This window comes from Oncorhynchus mykiss, chromosome 17 (genome assembly GCF_013265735.2).
Source record: "Oncorhynchus mykiss isolate Arlee chromosome 17, USDA_OmykA_1.1, whole genome shotgun sequence".
In the NCBI taxonomy this organism is placed as follows: Eukaryota; Metazoa; Chordata; class Actinopteri; order Salmoniformes; family Salmonidae; genus Oncorhynchus; species Oncorhynchus mykiss.
The window spans coordinates 93,662,866-93,685,674 of NC_048581.1; the positions used below are offsets into that span (position 1 = coordinate 93,662,866).

Here is a 22,809-nt window from a genome sequence, read left to right on the forward strand (position 1 = left end):
AATTCACCCAACTTATTGTGGCAAGCTTGTGGAAGGCTACCCAAAAACGTTTGACCCAAGTTAAACAATTTAAAGGCAATGCAACTAAGTACTACTTGAGTGTATGTAAACTTCTGACCCACTGGGAATGTGATGAAATAAATAAATCACTCTACTATTATTCAGACATTTCACATTCTTAAAATAAAGTGGTGTTCCTAACTGACCTAAGACAGAAAACTTTACTTTACTAGGATTAAATGTCAGGAATTGTGAAAAACTGAGTTTAAACGTATTTGGCTAAGGTGTATGTAAAATTCCAACTTCAACTGTATATACAGGGTTTCCGGTACAGAGTCAATGTGCGGGGGTACAGGTTAGTTGAGGTAATTTGTAATGACTATGCATAGATAATAGATAATAACAGTGAATAGCAAAACAGCTCTGGTTCTCTATCCATTCATTATAAACAGTGAGTAGCAGCAGTGTAAAAACAAAAAGGTGGGAGGGGGGGGGGGGGGGGGGGGGGTCAGTAAATATATGTAAATAGTCTGGTGGCCATTTAATGAATTGTTCAACAGTCTTATGGCTTGGGGGTAGAATCTGTTAAGGAGCCTTTTGGTCCTAGACTTGGCGCCCCGGTACCGCTTGCCGTGCGGTGACAGAGAAACAGTGTATGACTAGGGTGACTGGAGTCTCCGACAATTTTTTGGGCCTTCCTCTGACACCGCCTGGTATAGTTGTCCCGAATGTCAGGAAGCTTGGCCCCAGTGATGTACTGGGCCGTACGCCCTACCCTCTGCAGTGCCTTGCCGTCGGCGCCCGAGCAGTTGCAGTACCAGGCAGTGATGCAAGCGGTCAGGATGCTCTCGATGGTGCAGCTGAAGAACTTTGATGATCTGGGGACCCATGCCAAATCTTTTCAGTCTCCTGAGGTGGGAATAGGTTTTGTTGTGCCCTCTTCACAGCTGTCTTGGTATGATTGGACAATAATAGTTTGTTGGTGATGTGGACACCAAGGAACTTGAAACTCTCGACCCGCTCCACGACCCGCTCCACGACCCGCTCCACTTCAGCCCAGTCGATGTTAATAGGGGCCTGTTCGGCCCTCCATTTGCAGACTGAGGTGTTTAGTCCCAGGGTCCTTAGCTTAGTGATGAGGTTTGGTGGAACTATGGTGTTGAATGCTGAGCTGTAGTCAATTAACAGCATTCTCACGTAGTTGTTCCTTTTGTCCAGGTCAGGTGGGAACGGGCAGTGCGGAGCGCGATTGAGATTGTGTCATCTGTCGATCTGTTGGGGTGGTATGCTAATTGGAGTGGGTCCAGGGTTTCCGGCATGATGGTGTTGATGTGGGCTATGACCTGCCTTTCAAAGCACTTCATGACGTGAGTTCTACATGGCGGAAATCATTTTGGCAGGTTACCTTCTTGAACACAGGGACCACGGTGGTCTGTTTGAAACACTACCGGTCTAAAGTTTTAGAACACCTACTCATTCAAGGATTTTTCTTAATTTTTTTTTTTTCTTCCACATTGTAGATTAATAGTGAAGACATCAAAACTATTAACTAACACATATGGAATCATGTAACCAAAAAAGTGTAAAACAAATCAAAATATATTTTATATTTGACATTCTTCAAACAACCACCCTTTGCACACTCTTGGCCTTCTCTCAACCAGCTTCACCAGGAATTCCAACAGTCTTGAAGGAGTTCCCACATATGCTGAGAACTTGATGGCTGCTTTTCCTTCACTCTGCAGTCCAACTCATCCCAAACCATCTCAAGTTGGTTGAGGTGGGGGATTGTGGAGGCCTTGTCATCTGATGCAGCACTCCATCACTCTCCATCTTAGTAAAAATAGCCCTTACACAGCCTGAAACGGTGTTGGGTCATTGTCCTGCTGAAAAACAAATGACAGTCCCACTAAGCCCAAACCGGACGGCGTATCGCTAGAGAATGCTGTGGTAGCCTACTGGTTAAGTGTGCCTTGAATTCTAAATAAATCACTCACAGCAAAGCACCCCCACAACATCACACCTTCTCCTCCCTGCTTCACAGTGGGAAATTCACACGTGGGTATCAGCTCACCCACACAGAGTCTCACAAAGATGAAAATCACCCATTTGGACTACAGACCAAAAGGACACATTTCCACCGGTCTAATGTCCACCGCTCGCGTTTCTTGGTCCAAGCAAGTCTTTTCTTATTGCTATCCTTTAGTAGTGGTTTCTTTGCAGCAATTCGACCATGAAGGCCTGATTCACGCAGTCTCCTCTGAAACAGTTGATGTTGAGATATGTCTGTTAATTGAACTCTGAAATATTTATTTGGGCTGCAATTTCTGAAGCTGGTAACTAATGAACGTATCTTCTGCAGCAGAGGTAACTCTATAATGTGGATAAAGAGTTACATGTTTCACAGAACATTCTTCTTCAATGGAAACCTCTCAAATATAATCCAGTTAGAATCAGGAATTCCACAGAGTAGCTGTTTAGGCCCCATGCTTTTTTTTCAATTTTACTAACGACATGCCACTGACGGAGTAAAGCCAGAGTGTCTATGTATGTGGATGACTCAACACTATACACTTCAGCTACTGCAGCGACTGAAATGACTGCAACACTCAACAAAGAGCTGCAGTTAGTTTCAGAATGGGTGGCAAGGTGTAAGTTAGCCCTAAATATTTCTAAAACTAAAAGCCTATCTGTCAAGTTTCCATCCTTAACATTGTATATAAAATATGGGAAACTGTTAAAGTATTCTTGTTAAAATAGGAATGTGGTATTAGAAGCCATGAGATAATCTATCTCCTAAAACTGTGCATAGTAAGTAGCCACGTCCCAAGTGAGGCCAGAGAGCGTGTCAGACTGATAGAGCAGTCCCCTTCAGAGTGCATCAAAGGATTGGTGGAGAATTAAACATTAGACCAGAAAAGACTACACGTTTGAAATGGTTGGAACTTTGAACCTCAACACGAGGTTTAGAAAATAAATTCACCTCCCAGACTAGACCAGAACATCGCCAGGCTGCAGCTGCACGTGTAAAGTGGTTCAAACTCTGACTATCAACCCGAGGTGGAGAGAACTCCCCTCTCGGACAATCACTGGTACGGCTGATTAGCTGTTCTAAGTCTAGAAAAGGGAATTTAAGTTGGACCATCCTACTACTCTTAACACCAATGGGAACCGTCAACATGACTGGCTAGCTATTTTCCAGAGTGAACAACAGTAGAAGACAGGAAAGACCCTTTAGGACAATCAGAGCCATACAAGTGTGCAGCTGAAAGGCCAACAACCTTCCTAAGGGCTGATTCCGACAGAGATAAACACAGAACGAAGGCATTCATACGTAACGTTAAATACATTCATGATTTCTTACTTCAAAACAGGTGGTGGTTCGTGTGCAAAGTATATGATTACTGTGAGAATAGTTTCTAAAAATGTATCAATGATAAGTCTCTCTTTTCTCTCTCCCTCGCATTGTGTAACAAGCTGCTTTATGTTGTGTCAGTCCGCTAGGGACCTTTTTCTCATGTATTAAGGCTGTATTTTTATTCTATGTTATTATTTAGTTAACAGATAAATAAATAATTAAACCAACAACAACACATGGTTTTCCTGAGGCTCATGTCAGAAAAGGTCTTTATAGATTGCGGTCCTGCGTGGGTATGATTTCTCTCTACTCCATAACCTGCTGGCTGAGTGGCTGGCCTGTTTCCACACTGTTTCCATGTAGAGGAAGAGAGAGAGAGGGGGGGGGGGGGGGAGAAGAAGAGAGAGAAAGGGTGAGTGAGAAGGGGTGGGGGGTGTGAGGTCTGGTCTGCCAAACATTCTGTGGGGAAGTCATGTGTCCCATAACCACACACACACCTTGCAAAGACAAGCAAACAAACACACAACCTTAAACAGTCTCTGTACTACAGATGGGCTGTAAGAGGAGAGTAGACCTCATCCAGTCTACTGTACTACAGATGGGCTCTAAGAGGAGACCTCATCCAGTCTACTGTACTGCAGATGGGCTGTAAGAGGAGGAGACCTCATCCAGTCTACTGTACTACAGATGGGCTCTAAGAGGAGACCTCATCCAGTCTACTGTACTACAGAAGGGCTCTAAGAGGAGACCTCATCCAGTCTACTGTACTACAGATGGGCTCTAAGAGGAGAGGAGACCTTATCCAGTTTAATTCAAATTTTTGCCAGCAGCACAGTTGCAGTCACCAACCCTCCGGATAATGTAAAAACAGTTAACCAGCTCTGCTTGAGCGAGTAAAATGGTCAGTGTGAGCTGTTCCCTCATTTGTCTGGAAGTAGCTAGCAAACGTTAGCCAGTTAGCTTGGGTGCTGTTAGGTCAGAACGCTCAGATCAACCCTACTCCTCAGCCAGAGCGTCCAGTGTGCTCTCTGAATGCTCTGAGAGCGAAACGCTCCGAGTTTACGAACACACTCTGAACACACTCTGAGCACACACTGGCACTCCAGAATGAACACACCCGTAGTATAAACCAGCCTTTAGTCTTGAAATCTTTGGTCGTTTAGCCTCACATGTGAATCTTTAAAGAGATGGGTGGAGCTAAAGCTTAACAGGGTGTGAACAATGCTGAATGAGTGTAGACAAAAAGCTCTCCAGTAGGTGTACCAAAATATTTAAAAGGACATTTTCTCAAAAGTGGGTTTACAAGTTTATCAACTATCAAGGCAGAATGACTTTCCCCATTGTTCCTCGACTACAGTGTACGATACCATTTTCTAGCTCTGAGTCTCTACTTTTATCCAATGTAAAAAATAACACTTCAAATGTTGCTCCATAATCGAGCCAGTCATCACAATTGGCAGTTGTTTTTTATACATGTAATCCAGCTTGTCAGGTTGAATTGGAAGTTTATTCCCCCATGTAATTCAGTTTGTGTCATGTTAATATAGATGTTTCTCCATGTAATTCAGTTTGTGTCATGTTAATTTAGATGTTTCTCCATGTAATTCAGTTTGTGTCATGTTAATTTAGATGTTTCTCTGTGTAATTCAGTTTGTGTCATGTTAATATAGATGTTTCTCCATGTAATTCAGTTTGTGTCATGTTAATATAGATGTTTCTCCATGTAATTCAGTTTGTGTCATGTTAATTTAGATGTTTCTCTGTGTAATTCAGTTTGTGTCATGTTAATATAGATGTTTCTCCATGTAATTCAGTTTGTGTCATGTTAATTTAGATGTTTCTCCATGTAATTCAGTTTGTGTCATGTTAATTTAGATGTTTCTCTGTGTAATTCAGTTTGTGTCATGTTAATATAGATGTTTCTCCATGTAATTCAGTTTGTGTCATGTTAATATAGATGTTTCTCCATGTAATTCAGTTTGTGTCATGTTAATATAGATGTTTCTCCATGTAATTCAGTTTGTGTCATGTTAATATAGATGTTTCTCCATGTAATTCAGTTTGTGTCATGTTAATTTAGATGTTTCTCCATGTAATTCAGTTTGTGTCATGTTAATTTAGATGTTTCTCTGTGTAATTCAGTTTGTGTCATGTTAATATAGATGTTTCTCCATGTAATTCAGTTTGTGTCATGTTAATTTAGATGTTTCTCCATGTAATTCAGTTTGTGTCATGTTAATTTAGATGTTTCTCCATGTAATTCAGTTTGTGTCATGTTAATATAGATGTTTCTCCATGTAATTCAGTTTGTGTCATGTTAATATAGATGTTTCTCCATGTAATTCAGTTTGTGTCATGTTAATTTAGATGTTTCTCCATGTAATTCAGTTTGTGTCATGTTAACTTAGATGTTTCTCTGTGTAATTCAGTTTGTGTCGTATTAATTTAGATGTTTCTCCATGTAATTCAGTTTGTGTCATGTTAATATAGATGTTTCTCCATGTAATTCAGTTTGTGTCATGTTAATTTAGATGTTTCTCCATGTAATTCAGTTTGTGTCATGTTAATTTAGATGTTTCTCCATGTAATTCAGTTTGTGTCATGTTAATATAGATGTTTCTCCATGTAATTCAGTTTGTGTCGTATTAATTTAGATGTTTCTCCATGTAATTCAGTTTGTGTCATGTTAATTTAGATGTTTCTCCATGTAATTCAGTTTGTCATGTTAATATAGATGTTTCTCCATGTAATTCAGTTTGTCATGTTAATTTAGATGTTTCTCCATGTAATTCAGTTCGTGTCATGTTAATTTAGATGTTTCTCTGTGTAATTCAGTTTGTGTCATGTTAATTTAGATGTTTCTCTGTGTAATTCAGTTTGTGTCATGTTAATATAGATGTTTCTCCATGTAATTCAGTTTGTCATGTTAATATAGATGTTTCTCCATGTAATTCAGTTTGTCATGTTAATTTAGATGTTTCTCCATGTAATTCAGTTCGTGTCATGTTAATTTAGATGTTTCTCTGTGTAATTCAGTTTGTGTCATGTTAATATAGATGTTTCTCCATGTAATTCAGTTCGTGTCGTATTAATTTATACGTTTTTTCCCCATTTAACTCTGCTGGGTAAATATATAAATGTTTTAATTAATCTGTTTTGGTCCATGTAATTCGGTTAATTTCATGTTCATTTGGCTTTTTGCGAAACATAGAAAGAACTTAGCAGACGACCACAACATGTAAATCCTGAAAAATGTCTCTGTCAGAGATGGTGAAAATTAATCGGATGTATTAGGTTACGAAATATGACTTTCTGGATATAAATGTTAATTACATGTCACAGAAAGACCCCACTGAATTCTCAGTACATGGAGAATCATATTTGACTGTGTAAAATGTATTTTACATCTGGGCAGAATGGGCAGACATTGGGAATTATCTGTTTTCCTGGTTGTTTGCCTCACTAGTATTCCCAATGTAACTAAGTACTTACTCTGACCGTCGTCGAGCCTCCATGCCGTCCGGTAGAAACAGCTTGATTGTAGACACTACGCAGCCATGGGTGACTGCAACACACCCACAGAACACACGTGTCATTATACACCCTCATGGCACGACCCATTCCTACAGTAAAGTATTCAGACCCCTTGACGTTTTCCACATTTTGTTACGTCACAACCTTATTCTAAAATAGATTATATTGTTATTTTCTCATCAGTCTACACAATACTCCACAATGACAAAGTTAAAACATGTTATTAGAAATGTTTGCAGGTATATACATATCTTTCATTTTTTTTATACAAGTGTAAACTAAATTTAAAAACAGGGCAAAACAAGCTCACATTAGTCTCTGACAAGGCAAGATGAACAATGCATCCGCATGTCACATTCAATAAGAATCAAAAGACACATCATTAACCTTGATGATGCCCCCCCCCCCCCAAAAAAAACAAAGAAATGCTCATCCAGCCCTTAAGTCACCGGGGAGACAAATACAGACTTACTGTGGTTTTAATAAGAATTACATCCGAGGATGGACTGTTCAAAGTAAGACCAGAATGGAGCCCAAGCCTCAAAACAGTTTGGGGTTCCCACGTATATTGAATAAAAAATGTTTCTAATTTCAGAGAGCACAACACATCTCCCACCCAATATTTAGAAGATGGGGGAGCTGCAACCTTCCATTTCTGGAGTATTAGCCGTCTAGCTAAAATAATTGTCTGACTGAATTCTTGACAGGGGAGTATCTACGGGCAGTACTCCAAAAAGGGCTGTAAGGGGAGACGGATCTATAACAGTGTCTATACAGTTGAAGTCGGAAGTTTACATACACTTAGGTTGGAGTCATTAAAACTCATTTTTCAACCACTCCACAAATTTCTTGTTAACAAACAATAGTTTTGGGAAGTCGGTTAGGACATCTACTTTGTGCATGACACAAGTAATGTTTCCAACAATTGTTTACAGACAGATTATTTCACTGCATCACAATTCCAGTGGGTCAGAAGTTTACATACACTAAGTTGACTGTGGCTTTAAACAGCTTGGAAAATTCCAGAAAATGATGTCATGGCTTTAGAAGCTTCTGATAGGCTAATTGACATCATTTGAGTCCATTTGAGGTGTACCTGTGGATGTATTTAAAGGCCTACCTTCAAACGCAGTGCATCTTTGCTTGACATCATGGGAAAATCTAAAGAAATCAGCCAAGACCTCAGAAAAAAAAGGTAAACTTCCACAAGTCTGGTTCATCCTCCGGAGCAATTTCCAAACACCTGAAAGCACCACACTCATCTGTACAAACAATAATACGCAAGTATAAACACCATGGGACCACGCAGTTGTCATACCGCTCAGGAAGGAGACTTGTTCTGTCTCCTAGAGATGAACGTACTTTGGTGCGAAAAGTGCAAATCAATCCCAGAACTACAGTAAAGGACATTGTGAAGATGCTGAAGGGAACAGGTACAAAATTATCTATATCCACAGTAAAACGAGTCCTATACGACATAACCTGAAAGGCTGCTCAGCAAGGAAGAAGCCACTGCTCAAAAACCGCCATAAAAAACTTGACTATGATTTGCAACTGCACATGGGGACAAAGATGCTACTTTTTGGAGAAATGTCCTCTGGTCTGATGAAACAAAAATAGAACTGTTTGGCCATAATGACCATTGTTATGTTTGGAGGAAAATCCTATAGGAAATGTGTGGGCAGAACTGTAAGCGTGTGTGAGCAAGGAGGCCTACAAACCTGACTCAGTTACACCAGCTGTGTCAGGAGAAATTGGTCAAAATTCACCCAACTTATTGTGGGAAGTTTGTGGAAGGCTACACGATACATTTGACCCAAGTTAAACAATTTAAAGGCAATGCTACCAAATACTAATTGAGTGTATATAAACTTCTGACCCACTGGGAATGTGCTGAAAAAAATTTAATCACTCTACTATTATTCTGACATTTCACATTCTTAAAATAAAGTGGTGTTCCTAACTGACCTAAAACAGGGAATTTTTACTAGGATTAAATGTCAGGAATTGTGAAAAATTGAGTTTAAATGTATTTGGTTAAGGTGTATGCAAACATCCAAATTCAACTGTATACATGTTGGGTTTGGCTAATTTATTCATAGTGGAGAAACAACCACACTGATGCAGACTTCACCCGTCAGTTACCAAGAAGCTGTGATGAAATAGTGTAGGCTTGGGCAATATACTGTTTAATCATACACCAGGGTATTTCAAAATTGACAATACCGTTTAAAATAATAAATACATTTGAGGCAGTGTGCATGCTACAGAACTGCTTATAACTATGAAGTGTAACTATATAAGAAATCTAAAAAGTGTCAAATTATATCCAGCTAAGGGCTCCTGCTATACATTTGGTTTGCTAACTTGCTAGCTAAATGGCTAGATATTAATGTCAAGCTTCTTGGTTACAGCAGAGACATTCAAACCCCTCCTGGATCAAGATCCCTGTTGCCAAAATAGCATCTCTTGTGTGCACATTAGGTAATATCGTATACCCCGGAATGGTCCAGAAACGGTATGGAAATCTGGATAGCACCAAAAAGCTAATATAGTGTAGTTGAGTTGATAAGAAGCTATTGTTGCATCATGAAGAAAGCAGCCATTTCATGTGTTCTCGTTTCAGCACAGCTGCAATCAGACACTACTGCAGTCTGTCAACTCTCCAAAACACTCCTCTCCTCAGAGAGTGCACGTGTACACACACACACCCTTGACTCCCTGCCAAGATGCTTACATCATAGCCTAACCGTGAATTTTAAAATGGCCAGCAGCATAACACGCACCAAAAAAAGTGTTAAACAAATCAAAATGTATTTTAGATTTAAGATTCTTCAAAGTAGCCATCCTTTGCCTTTGACAGCTTTGCACACTCTTGGCATTCTCTCAACCAGCTTCACCTGGAATGCAATTCCAACTGTCTTAAAGGAGTTCTCACATGTGCTGAGAACTTGTTAGCTGCTTTTTCTTCACTCTGCAGTCCAACTCATCCCAAACCCTCTCAATTGAGTTGAGGTCAGGGAATTGTGGAGGCCAGGTCATCTGATGCAGCACTCCATCACACAACAGTGGTAGGCTTGATTACCAACAACGATGAGACGGCCTACAGGGAGGAGGTGAGGGCCCTCGGAGTGTGGTGTCAGGAAAACAACCTCACACTCAACGTCAACAAAACTAAGGAGATGATTGTGGACTTCAGGAAACAGCAGAGGGAACACCCCCCTATCCACATCGATGGAACAGTAGTGGAGAGGGTAGCAAGTTTTAAGTTCCTCGGCATACACATCACAGACAAACTGAATTGGTCCACTCACACAGACAGCATCGTGAAGAAGGCGCAGCAGCGCCTCTTCAACCTCAGGAGGCTGAAGAAATTTGGCTTGTCACCAAAAGCACTCACAAACTTCTACAGATGCACAATCGAGAGCATCCTGGCGGGCTGTATCACCGCCTGGTATGGCAACTGCACCGCCCTCAACCGTAAGGCTCTCCAGAGGGTAGTGAGGTCTGCACAACGCATCACCGGGGGCAAACTACCTGCCCTCCAGGACACCTACACCACCCGATGTCACAGGAAGGCCATAAAGATCATCAAGGACATCAACCACCCGAGCCACTGCCTGTTCACCCCGCTATCATCCAGAAGTACAGTGAGTACAGGTGCATCAAAGCTGGGACCGAGAGACTGAAAAACAGCTTCTATCTCAAGGCCATCAGACTGTTAAACAGCCACCACTAACACTGAGTGGCTGCTGCCAACACACTGACACTGACTCAACTCCAGCCACTTTAATAATGGGAATTGATGGGAAATGATGTAAATATATCACTAGCCACTTTAAACAATGCTACCTTATATAAATGTTACTTACCCTACATTATTCATCTCATATGCATACGTATATACTGTACTCTATATCATCGACGGTATCCTTATGTAATACATGTATCACTAGCCACTTTAACTATGCCACTTTGTTCACATACTCATCTCATTTGTACATACTGTACCCGATAACATCTACTGTATCTTGCCTATGCTGCTCTGTACCATCACTCATTCATATATCCTTATGTACATATTCTTTATCCCCTTACACTGTGTCCAAGACAGTAGTTTTGGAATTGTTAGTTAGATTACTTGTTATTACTGCATTGTCGGAACTAGAAGCACAAGCATTTCGCTACACTCGCATTAACATCTGCTAACCATGTGTATGTGACAAATAAAATTTGATTTGATTTGATTTGATTTGATTTTCCATCACTTTCCTTATTGGTCAAACAGCCCTTACACAGCCTGGAGATGTGTTTGGTTCTTTGTCCTGTTGAAAAACAAATGATATTCCCACTAAGCCCAAACCAGATGGGATGGCGTATCCCTGCAGAATGCTGTGGTAGCCATGCTGGTTAAGTGAATTCTAAATAAATCACTGACAGTGTCAGCAGAAAAGCACCCCCACACCATCACACCTCCTCCTCCATGCTTCACGGTGGGAACCACACACGTGGACATCATCCGTTCACCTACTCTGTCTAACAAAGGCACGGCGGTTGGAACCAAAAATCTAAAATTTGGACTCATCAGACCAAAGGACAGATTTCCATCGGTCTAATGTCCATTGCTTGTGTTTCTTGGCCCAACCAAGTCTCTTCTTCTTACTGATGTCCTTTAGTAGTGGTTTCTTGCAGCAATTTGACCATGAAGGTCTGTTGATGTTGAGATGTGTTTGTTACTTGAACTCTGTGAAGCATTTATTTGGGCTGCAATTTCTGAGGCTGGTAACTAATGAACTTTATCCTCTGTGGCAGAGGTAACTCTGGGTCTTCCTTTCCTGTGGCAGTCCTCATGAGAGCCAGTTTCATCATAGCGCTTCATGGTTTTTGTGACTACACTTGAAGAAATGATCATTACTTTAAAGACATGAAGGTCAGTCAATCCGAAAAAGTTAAAGAACTGAACGTTTCTTTAAGTGCAGTCGCAAAGACCAAGCACTATGATGAAACTGGCTCTCATTTCTCTTTGCTTATTTGAGCTGTTCTTGCCATAACATGGACTTGGTCTTTCACCAAACAGGGCTATCTTCTGTATACCACCCCAACATTGTCACAACACAACTGATCGACTCAAACGCATTAAGGAGAAAAGAAATTCCACAAATGACCTTTAACAAGGCAAACCTGTTAATTGAAATGCATTCCAGGTGACTACCTCATGAAGCTGGTTGAGAGAATTCCAAGAGTGTGCAAACCTGTCATCAGGGCAAATGGTGACTACTTAGAAGAATCTCAAATGTAAAATATATACTTGTTTAACACTTTTGTTAGTTACTGCATGATTCCAAATGTGTTATTTCATAGTTTTGAGGTCTTCACTAATATTTTACAATGTAGAAAATAGTTTTAAAAAATAAAGAAAAACCCTGGTATAAGTAGGTGTCCAAACTTGACTGGTACTGTATATGTACAGTATGTTTTCAAAAAGCATACAGCCTCCAACTCACTGATAGCCTGCCTACTGTTGCCTATGCACTTGAATGGCAAATGGGAGGAGCGCTTCATTTAACAGTAGAAAATAAAAATGAAAGCATTTGTATCCATTTTTAAATCGCAACCATCAAAACTGTGTGTGTGTGTGTGTGTGTGTGTGTGTGTGTGTGTGTGTGTGTGTGTGTGTGAGAGAGAGAGTTAAGGGGTGGGGGGGGGGGGGCTCCCGTCCAGACATCTAAACATTCTAGTGGGCTCCCCTCCAGACATCTAAACATTCTAGTGGGCTCCCCTCCAGACATCCAAACATTCTAGTGGGCTCCCCTCCAGACATCTAAACATTCTAGTGGGCTCCCCTCCAGACATCTAAACATTCTAGTGGGCTCCCCTCCAGACATCTAAACATTCTAGTGGGCTCCCCTCCAGACATCTAAACATTCTAGTGGGCTCCCCTCCAGACATCTAAACATTCTAGTGGGCTCCCCTCCAGACATCTAAACATTCTAGTGGGCTCCCCTCCAGACATCTAAACATTCTAGTGGGCTCACCTCCAGACATCTAAACATTCTAGTGGGCTCCCGTCCAGACATCTAAACATTCTAGTGGGCTCCCGTCCAGACATTTCAGTTTAATGTGCAGAGCTTGGAAGCTTCACGTTCCCCAGAGTCAGATGAACAGTTGATACCATTTATATGTCTCCGTGTCCAGTGTGAAGGAAGTTAGAGGTAGTTTCAAGAGCCGATGCTAACTAGCGTTAGCGCAATGACTGGAAGTCTATGCTTATCTGCTAGCATGCTAACCCTGAACGATCCCTTTAAACCTGTTAAGTCTACCCCCTCCTTTTTCGAACATTCTGTTAAAAATCGCGCAACATTTCAGCGTCCTGCTACTCATGCCAGGAATATACTATATGCATATGATTAGTATGTGTGGATAGAAAACACTCTGAAGTTTCTAAAAACTGGTTAAATCACGGCTGTGACTATAACAGAGCGTGTGTTTCATCGAAAAGCGCAAGAAAAACTGGTCACTGAAAACTGAAAAAAATATCCATGCGCCACTTGCATGTATTGTTTAAGGGGCACCAAATTAATAGGGCCGAGATTGCAATTCCTACAGCTTCCACACGATGTAGCCAAAAACGTCATTTTCATTGACAAAAATCCTTTGTGTCATGACAAATAGATCCGTCATTCCATCCAGCATGCAGCAATCGATTTTGGAAGAGAGAAAAAGGGACATTGTTTTCTTGAGTAGCTGCTATTGAATACAGATCGCCCAGTGATCAATTTGATCGCTTATTAACGTTTACAAATATCTAAAGTTGGGTTACAAAAATAGGTTGAAGTGTTTTATCAAAGAATATAGGCAACTTATATAATTTTTAAAAATGACGTTGCGTGTTGGAAGAGAGCTTTTTTCCTGAACCAGACAGGCTATTCAAATGGATATTTTGGGCATTCATGGACGGATTTAATCGGGAAAAAGACCCAATTGTGATGTTTTTTGGAACATATAGGAGCGCCAACAAAGAATATCATTAAAGGTAATGAATGTTTTATATTTTATTTCTGCGTTTTGTGTAGCGCCGGCTACGCTAATTCTTTTGTTTACGTCCCCTTCAGGCATTTTGGGGTGTTGCATGTTATCAGATAATAGCTTCTCATGCTTTCGCCGAAAAGCATTTTAAAAATCTGACTTGTTGGCTAGATTCACAACGAGTGTAGCTTTAATTCAATACCCTGCATGTGTGTTTTAATGAACGTTTGAGTTTTAACGAGTACATTTCGCATTTAGCGTAGCGCATTTGCATTTCGAGGTGCCTAGTTGAGACGTCTGCGTCTCAAGTAGGATCAACAGGTTAAACAGTAAAAACACCTCATAGCTCAATCGGAAATTACCTTTAAAAACAACACAAAGCCAACAAAGAGTGATCAGATTGAATGCTGCGTGGGACAAAAAAGCTGATGGCAAGTTCTATCACATCGCTATTGGCATCAACCTGCAGGGCAAACTAACCTCAAAACCCACCCAATAATGGCTCCTTTCTCCTGAATTGCACACTCCAGTCGTTCACTAATTTTCACAAATCTAAAATAATTGGATTGGTGGTGTAATAAAAAGGGGAATTTTCACCTTTTCTTATATCAGTCATTTCCTTTCGAATCAGTGAACGAGTGCACACTTTGGGAGGAAGTACAGATAATTGGGATGCAGGCCATGTTTTGTAGGCCCCCTAGGTGTACCACTGAGATGGACGTACTTGCACTATTGAAGGCTTTTAGACTACACAAAGTCCAGCACAGTTATTGGTTTGTTTACGAATAAGGCCCTGCCCGTGCTGTCACAGGAGAAGCCATTATTAGGGGGCTCTTTCCAACTCTGTACCCATAACACACAACACACATACAAGTCGGAAGTTTACATACACCTTAGCCAAATAGATTTAAACTCAAGTTTCACAATTCCTGACATTTAATCCTAGTAAAAATTATGTTTTAGGTCCGAATAATGTCCGAATAATAGTAGAGAATGTTTTATTTCAGCTTTTATTTCTTTCATCACATTCCCAGTGGGTCAGAAGTTTACATACACTCAATAAGTATTTGGTAGTATTGCTTTAAATTGTTTAAATTGGGTCAAACATTTCGGGTAGCCTTCCACAAGCTTCCTACAATAAGTTGGGTTAATTTTGGCCCATTCCTCCTGACAGAGCTGGTGTAACTGAGTCAGGTTCGTAGGTCTCCTTGCTCACACATGCTTTTCAGTTCTGCCTACAAATTTTCTATATGATTGAGGTCAGGGCTTTGTGATGGCCACTCCAATACCTTGACTTTGCTGTTCTTAAGCCAAGTCAGTTGAGAACAAATTCTTATTTTCAATGATGGTGTAGAAACAGTGGGTTAACTGCCTTGTTCAGGGGCAGAACGACAGATTTGTACCTTGTCAGCTCGGGGATTAGATCTTGCAACCTTTCGGTTACTAGTCCCAACGCTCTAACCACTTGGCTACGCTGCCGCCGCCAAGTATGCTTGGGGTCATTGTCCATTCGGAAGACCCATTTGTGACCAAGCTTCAACTTCCACATACTTTTCCGTCCTCATGATGCCATCTATTTTGTGAAGTGCACCAGTCCCTCCTGCAGCAAAGCACCCCCACAACATGATGCTGCCACCCCCGTGCTTCACGGTTGGGATGGTGTTCTTCGGCTTGCAAGACGCCCCCTTTTTCCTCCAAACATAACAATGGTCATTATGGCCAAACAGTTCTATTTTTGTTTCATCAGACCAGAGGACATTTCTCCAAAAAGTACCATCTTTGTTCCCATGTGCAGTTGCAAACCGTAGTCTGGCTTTTTTATGGCGGTTTTGGAGCAGTGGCTTCTTCCTTGCTGAGCGGTCTTTCAGGTTATGTCGATATAGGACTCGTTTTACTGTGGTTATAGATACTTGTCCTAACCGACTTGCCAAAACTATAGTTTGTTAACAAGAAATTTGTGGAGTGGTTGAAAAACAATTTAATGACTCCAACCTGAGTGTATTTAAACTTCCGACTTCAACTGTACAGCGGACATCATCGTTGTGTGTACCTTTACGGGTGTTCTCTGTGACGTCCACACCGAACTGGATGAAGTCACCAGAGAGGACCTCACAGGGAGGACTCTCCTCGGACCCCCGGCTCAGACGCTGGCTGTTGATGAACGTCCCATTACTACTCTTCGTGTCCTGCAGGTAGAACTGAAATACAGAGAAGAGGAATACACAGTTACAGTTACTATAGTTTAGGGCTGGGAATTGCCAGTGACCTTACGATACGATATTATCACAATATTATGGTGCCGATACAATATGCATTGCGATTTTCACAACTATGTGCATTGCGATGTTCCAAACACATTGCTCACCATAGGTCTGCTGCAGAGGGACAAGATAGCACACATTTGGAAATATACTGAACAAAAATATAAATGCAACATGCAAAACTTCAAAGAATATACTGAGATACAGTTCATATAAAGAAATCCGTTAACTGAAATAAATTCATTAGGCCTTAATCTATAGATTTCACATGACGAGGCAGGGGCACAGCCATGGTTGGGCATATTCCCACCCACTGGGGAGCCAGGACCAGCCAATCAGAATGAGTTTATCCCAACAAAAGGGCTTTAATACAGACAGAAATACTCCTCAGCACCCACCCCCCTCAGACTTAAATGTTTTATTTCACCTTTATTAAACCAGTTAGGCCAGTTGAGAACAAGTTCTCATTTACAACTGCAATGTGGCCAAGACAAAGCAAGGCAATGCGACAAAAACAACAGTTACACATGGGATAAACACACGTACAGTCAATAACACAACAGTTACACATGGGATAAACACACGTACAGTCAATAACACAACAGTTACACATGGGATAAACACACAGTCAATAACACAACAGTTACACATGGGATAAACACACGTACAGTCAATAACACAACAGTTACACATGGGATAAACACACAGTCAATAACACAACAGTTACACATGGGATAAACACACGTACAGTCAATAACACAACAGTTACGCATGGGATAAACACACGTACAGTCAACTAACACAATAGAACATCTGTATACAGTGTGTGCAAATGTAGTAAGGAGGTAAGGCAATAAATATGCCATAGTGGAGAAGTAATTACAATTTATCAATTTACCCTGTGAAAGTAGAAATACTGGTGTGCAAAAGAGCAGAAAAAAACTAAACAAATATGGGGATGAGGTAGGTGGTTGGTTGGATGGGCTATTTACAGATGGGTTGTGTACAGCTGCAGCGATCAGTAAGCTGCTCTGACAGCCATTGCTTGAAGTTAGTGTGGGAGATCTAAGTCTCCAACTTCAGTGATTTTTGCAATTCGTTCCAGTCATTGGCAGCAGAGAACTGGAAGGAAAGGCTTTGGGGATGACCAGTGAGATATACCTGCTGGAGCGTGGGCGATCCCGCAGGTGAAGAAGCCGGATGAGGAGGTCACGTGGTTTGCGGTTGTGAGGCCGGTTGGACTTACTGCCAAATTCTCTAAAACGACATAGGAGGCAGCTTGTGGAAGAGAAATTTAAATGCAATTCTCCGGCAACAGCTCTGGTGGACATTCCTGCAGTCAACATGCCATTTGCATTTTGTTGACAAAACCACACATTTTAGAGTGGCCTTTTCCCCCCCGCAGCACAAGGTGCACATTTTTTTAAAATATTTGTATTTAATTTAACCCCTTTTTCTCCCCAATTTCGTGGTATCCAATTGTTTAGTAGTTACCACCTTATCTCATCGCTACAACTCCCGTACGGGCTCGGGAGAGACGAAGGTTGAAAGTCATGCATCCTCCGATACACAACCCAACCAAGCCGGACTGCTTCTTAACACAGCGCGCATCCAACCCGGAAGCCAGCCGCACCAATGTGTCGGAGGAAACACCGTGCACCTGGCAACCTTGGTTAGCGTGCACCGAGCCTGGCCCGCCACAGGAGTCGCTGGTGAGACAAGGATATCCCTACCGGCCAAACCCTCCCTAACCCGGACGACGCTAGGCCAATTGTGCGTCGCCCCACGGACCTTCCAGTCGCGGCCGGTTACGACAGAGCCTGGGCGCAAACCCAGAGTATCTGGTGGCACAGCTGGCGCTGCAGTACAGCGCCCTTAACCACTGCGCCACCCGGGAGGCCCCAAGGTGCACATGTTTAATGATCATGCTGTGTTATCAGTTTCTTGATAATCCATCCAACTGACAGGAGTGGCATATCTTGGCAAAGAAGAAATGCTTTGGGACGTAAACAAATGTGCACAAAATGAGAAGAGCTTTTTGTGCGTATGGAACATTTTAGAGGAAACTTTTATCTTTGCTCATGAAACATGGGACCAACACTTTACATGTTGTGTTTATATTTTTGTTCAGTATAGAATTACGGCTGATGTTCAGTGGTCAGGGAAGATAGGACGTTACGGCTGATGTTCAGTGGTCAGGGAAGATAGGACGTTACGGCTAATGTTCAGTGGTCAGGGAAGATAGGACGTTACAGCTGATGTTCAGTGGTCAGGGAAGATAGGACGTTACGGCTGATGTTCAGTGGTCAGGGAAGATAGGACGTTACGGCTGATGTTCAGTGGTCAGGGAAGATAGGACGTTACGGCTGATGTTCAGTGGTCAGGGAAGATAGGACGTTACGGCTGATGTTCAGTGGTCAGGGAAGATAGGACGTTACGGCTGATGTTCAGTGGTCAGGGAAGATAGGACGTTACGGCTGATGTTCAGTGGTCAGGGAAGATAGGACGTTACGGCTGATGTTCAGTGGTCAGGGAAGATAGGACGTTACGGCTGATGTTCAGTGGTCAGGGAAGATAGGACGGACACCCGCTGCTTTATCAGCATGATCTGGTTTGTCCTTCAAGCAGCGAGTAGGGGATGTAGTGTATTAGTACAAGCATTAACAGTCTTTATTGAAGCTCATTAGCTTCCTGAGATGCCCTATCAACTGTGGCCCAGGCAATTTGCAGTGGTATTCAAAGACAGAGTCGCCAAAATATGTGACAATTTTGAGTAAATGTATTTATTGGTTCCTTTTCATTTTGTTAATTGATTTAAACGCAATTAATTTAAGGTCAATGGCTGATGACAAAAACCTACCTTTACAGTTAAGGTCATCTCATTAGATTTGGGGTGTGGTCACAAATAATGCACTACTTTTGACCAGAGCCCTATGGCACCCTACTCCCTACATAGTGCACTACTTTAGACCAGAGCCCTATGGGGAATAGAGTGCCAACAAAATTGTCACATATTTTGGTGAATCTGTCTTTGAATACCACTGCAAATTGCACACAAAGTTTGAGAGAAATAAGCTTTTTGTGCATATGGAACATTCCTGGGATCTTTTATTTCAGCTCATTAAACATGGGACCAACACTTCACGTTGCGTTTATATTTTTGTTCAGTATAGTATGGTCTACAGTTTATCATGAGGTATTCTATCTCAGGCGAACAGAACATCGAGACCTAAATATTAGAGATTGTGCACCAGCTGTTGTTAACACCCCTTACCCTAACCTTACCCGACGCTGCTGTACGGTCTTGAAGATGCATTGAAAAGCGAGCTAGATGAACATTATCCATTTCCTTGTTCAGCCACGACTCAGAGAATCATAGGATATTACAGTTCTTCAGGTCCCGTTGGTAAGAGTCTTGAACGGAGCTCATCCAGTTTGTTCTCCGGTGATCATAGAATAGAATGGAGGGTTGAGGTGGATTATTTACTCGCCAACAGTTGACAGCCACGTGCCCAAGAATACCCAGGTAACCTATCTAAATCACCATCACCCCATAGCACGCACATCTGTGGCCATGAAATGCTTTAAAAGGCTGGTCATGGCTCACATCAACACCATCATCCCAGACCAATCCAATTCACATACTGCCCCAAAAGATCCACAGATGACGCATCTCTATTGCACTCCACACTGCCCTTTCCCACCTGGACAAAAGGAACACCTACGTGAGAATGCTGTTCATTGACTTCAGCTCAGTGTTCAACACCACAGGTCCCACCAAGCGCATCACTAAGTCAAGGACCCTGGGACTGAACACCACTCTCTGCAAATGGATCCTGGACTTTTACAGACCACCCCCAGGTGGTGAGGGTAGGCAACAACACATCAACACGAGGGCCCCACATGGGAGCGTGCTTAGTCCCCTCCTGTACTCCGCTCAAGACTGTACGGCCGCGCACGATTCCAACACCATCATTAAATTGGCAGACAACACAACAACCTCATCACCGAGGCTTGGCAGTGTAGTGCCAGGACAACCTCTCCCTCAACGTCAGCAAGACAAAAGAGCAGATCTTGGACTACAGGAAACGGAGGGCTGAGCACACCCCAGTCACATTGACAGGGCTGTAGTGGAGCAGGTTGAGAGCTCCTCAGTGTCCAAATCCCTAAGGATCTATCACACCAACAGTCGTGAATTTAAAAAAATACAAAAACGCCTCTTCCACTCAGGAGGCTGAAAAGATTTGACTGGGCTCTCAGACCTCAAAGTTATACAGCTGCACCATTGAGAGCATCTTGACTGGCTGCGTCACCACTTGGTATGGCAACTGTTTGGCATCCGACCGCAAGGCGCTACAGAGGGTAGCGCGTACGGACCAGTAAATTGCTGGGGCCGAGCGCCCTGTCAACCAGGACCTCAATACCAGGCGGTGTCAGAGGGAGGCCCTAAAAAATGTCAAAGACTGCAGCCTCCCAAGTCATAGAGTGTTCTCTCTGCTACCACACGGCAAGTGGTACCGATGCACTAAGTGTAGAAATAAGAGGATCCTGAACAGCTTCTAACCCCAAGCCATAAAACTGCTACATAGTTATCCGGACTATTTGTTTGACTCATCACATAAGCTGCTGGTACTGTTCGTTATCCATCCTGTTGACTGGCCACTTTATTCCTAGTTATATGTACAGCTGAAGTCGGAAGTTTACATACATTTAGGTTGGAGTCATTAAAACTCGTTTTTCAACCACTCCACAAATTTCTTGTTAAACTATTTAAAGGCAATCCTACCAAATAGTAATTGAGTGTATGTAAACTTCTGACCCACTGGGAATGTGATGAAAGAAATAAAAGCTGAAATAAATCACTCTCTACTATTATTCTGACATTTTACATTCTTAAAATAAAGTGGTGATCTTAACTGACCTAAGACAGGGAATTTATACTATGATTAAATGTCAGGAACTGTGAAAAGCCCAGTTCAAATGTATTTGGCTAAGGAGTATGTAAACTTCCGACTTCAACTGTACATACAGCATCTTCCTCAATTACCCCATACCCCTACACACACACTCAGTACAGTTTCCCCATGTATATAGCCAAGTTATTAAGTCGTACCCCTGCACATTGACTCAGTACTGGTACCCTGTGTATAGCCATGTTATTATTGACTCAGTACTGGTACCCTGTGTATAGCCATGTTATTATTGACTCAGCTATTATTGAATCAGTACAGGTACCCTGTATATAGCCATGTTATTATTGACTCAGTACTGGTACCATGTGCATAGCCATGTTATTATTGACTCAGCTATTATTGAATCCGTACTGGTACCCTGTATATAGCCATGTTATCATTGAATCAGTACTGGTACCCTGTATATAGCCATGTTATTATTGACTCAGTACTGGTACCATGTGCATAGCCATGTTATTATTGACTCAGTTATTATTGAATCAGTACTGGTACCCTGTATATAGCCATGTTATTATTGACTCAGTACTGGTACCATGTGCATAGCCATGTTATTATTGACTCAGTTATTATTGAATCAGTACTGGTACCCTGTATATAGCCATGTTATTATTGACTCAGTACTGGTACCCTGTGCATAGCCATGTTATTATTGACTCAGTTATTATTGAATCAGTACTGGTACCCTGTATATAGCCATGTTATTATTGACTCAGTACTGGTACCATGTGCATAGCCATGTTATTATTGACTCAGTTATTATTGAATCAGTACTGGTACCCTGTATATAGCCATGTTATTATTGACTCAGTACTGGTACCCTGTGCATAGCCATGTTATTATTGACTCAGTTATTATTGAATCAGTACTGGTACCCTGTATATAGCCATGTTATTATTGACTCAGTACTGGTACCATGTGCATAGCCATGTTATTATTGACTCAGTTATTATTGAATCAGTACTGGTACCCTGTATATAGCCATGTTATTATTGACTCAGTACTGGTACCCTGTATATAGCCATGTTATTATTGACTCAGTACTGGTACCCTGTATATAGCCATGTTATTATTGACTCAGTTATTATTGAATCAGTACTGGTACCCTGTATATAGCCATGTTATTATTGACTCAGTACTGGTACCCTGTATATAGCCATGTTATTATTGAGTCAGTACTGGTACCCTGTATATAGCCATGTTATTATTGAATCAGTACTTGTACCCTGTATATAGCCTAGTTATCATTGAGTCAATACTGGTACCCTGTATATAGCCATGGTATTATTGAGTCAGTACTGGTACCCTGTATATAGCCATGTTATTATTGACTCAGTACTGGTACCCTGTATATAGCCATGTTATTATTGACTCAGTTATTATTGAATCAGTACTGGTACCCTGTATATAGCCATGTTATTATTGACTCAGTACTGGTACCCTGTATATAGCCATGTTATTATTGAGTCAGTACTGGTACCCTGTATATAGCCATGTTATTATTGACTCAGTACTTGTACCCTGTATATAGCCTAGTTATCATTGAGTCAATACTGGTACCCTGTATATAGCCATGGTATTATTGAGTCAGTACTGGTACCCTGTATATAGCCATGTTATTATTGACTCAGTACTGGTACCCTGTATATAGCCTAGTTAT

General features: G+C 41.6%; 1 protein-coding gene across 8 annotated transcripts in view; it reads right to left on the reverse strand.

Annotated features, from left to right (window-relative positions):
• The window catches only part of LOC110494844 (sarcolemmal membrane-associated protein), a 112,513-nt gene that overhangs the window by 84,683 nt on the left and 5,021 nt on the right, over positions 1-22,809 (reverse strand). For 7 of the 8 annotated variants that reach the window (XM_036950988.1, XM_036950985.1, XM_036950989.1 and 4 more), the window contains exons 2-3: positions 15,969-16,116; positions 6,851-6,923 (exon numbers count right to left, since the gene is read on the reverse strand). In XM_036950988.1, coding sequence (XP_036806883.1) covers positions 6,851-6,923; positions 15,969-16,116 — 221 coding nt within the window. Of the gene's footprint in view, positions 1-6,850; positions 6,924-15,968; positions 16,117-19,464; positions 20,060-22,809 lie in introns of those variants that run through there. The other variant, XM_036950990.1, reaches the window with a different exon arrangement.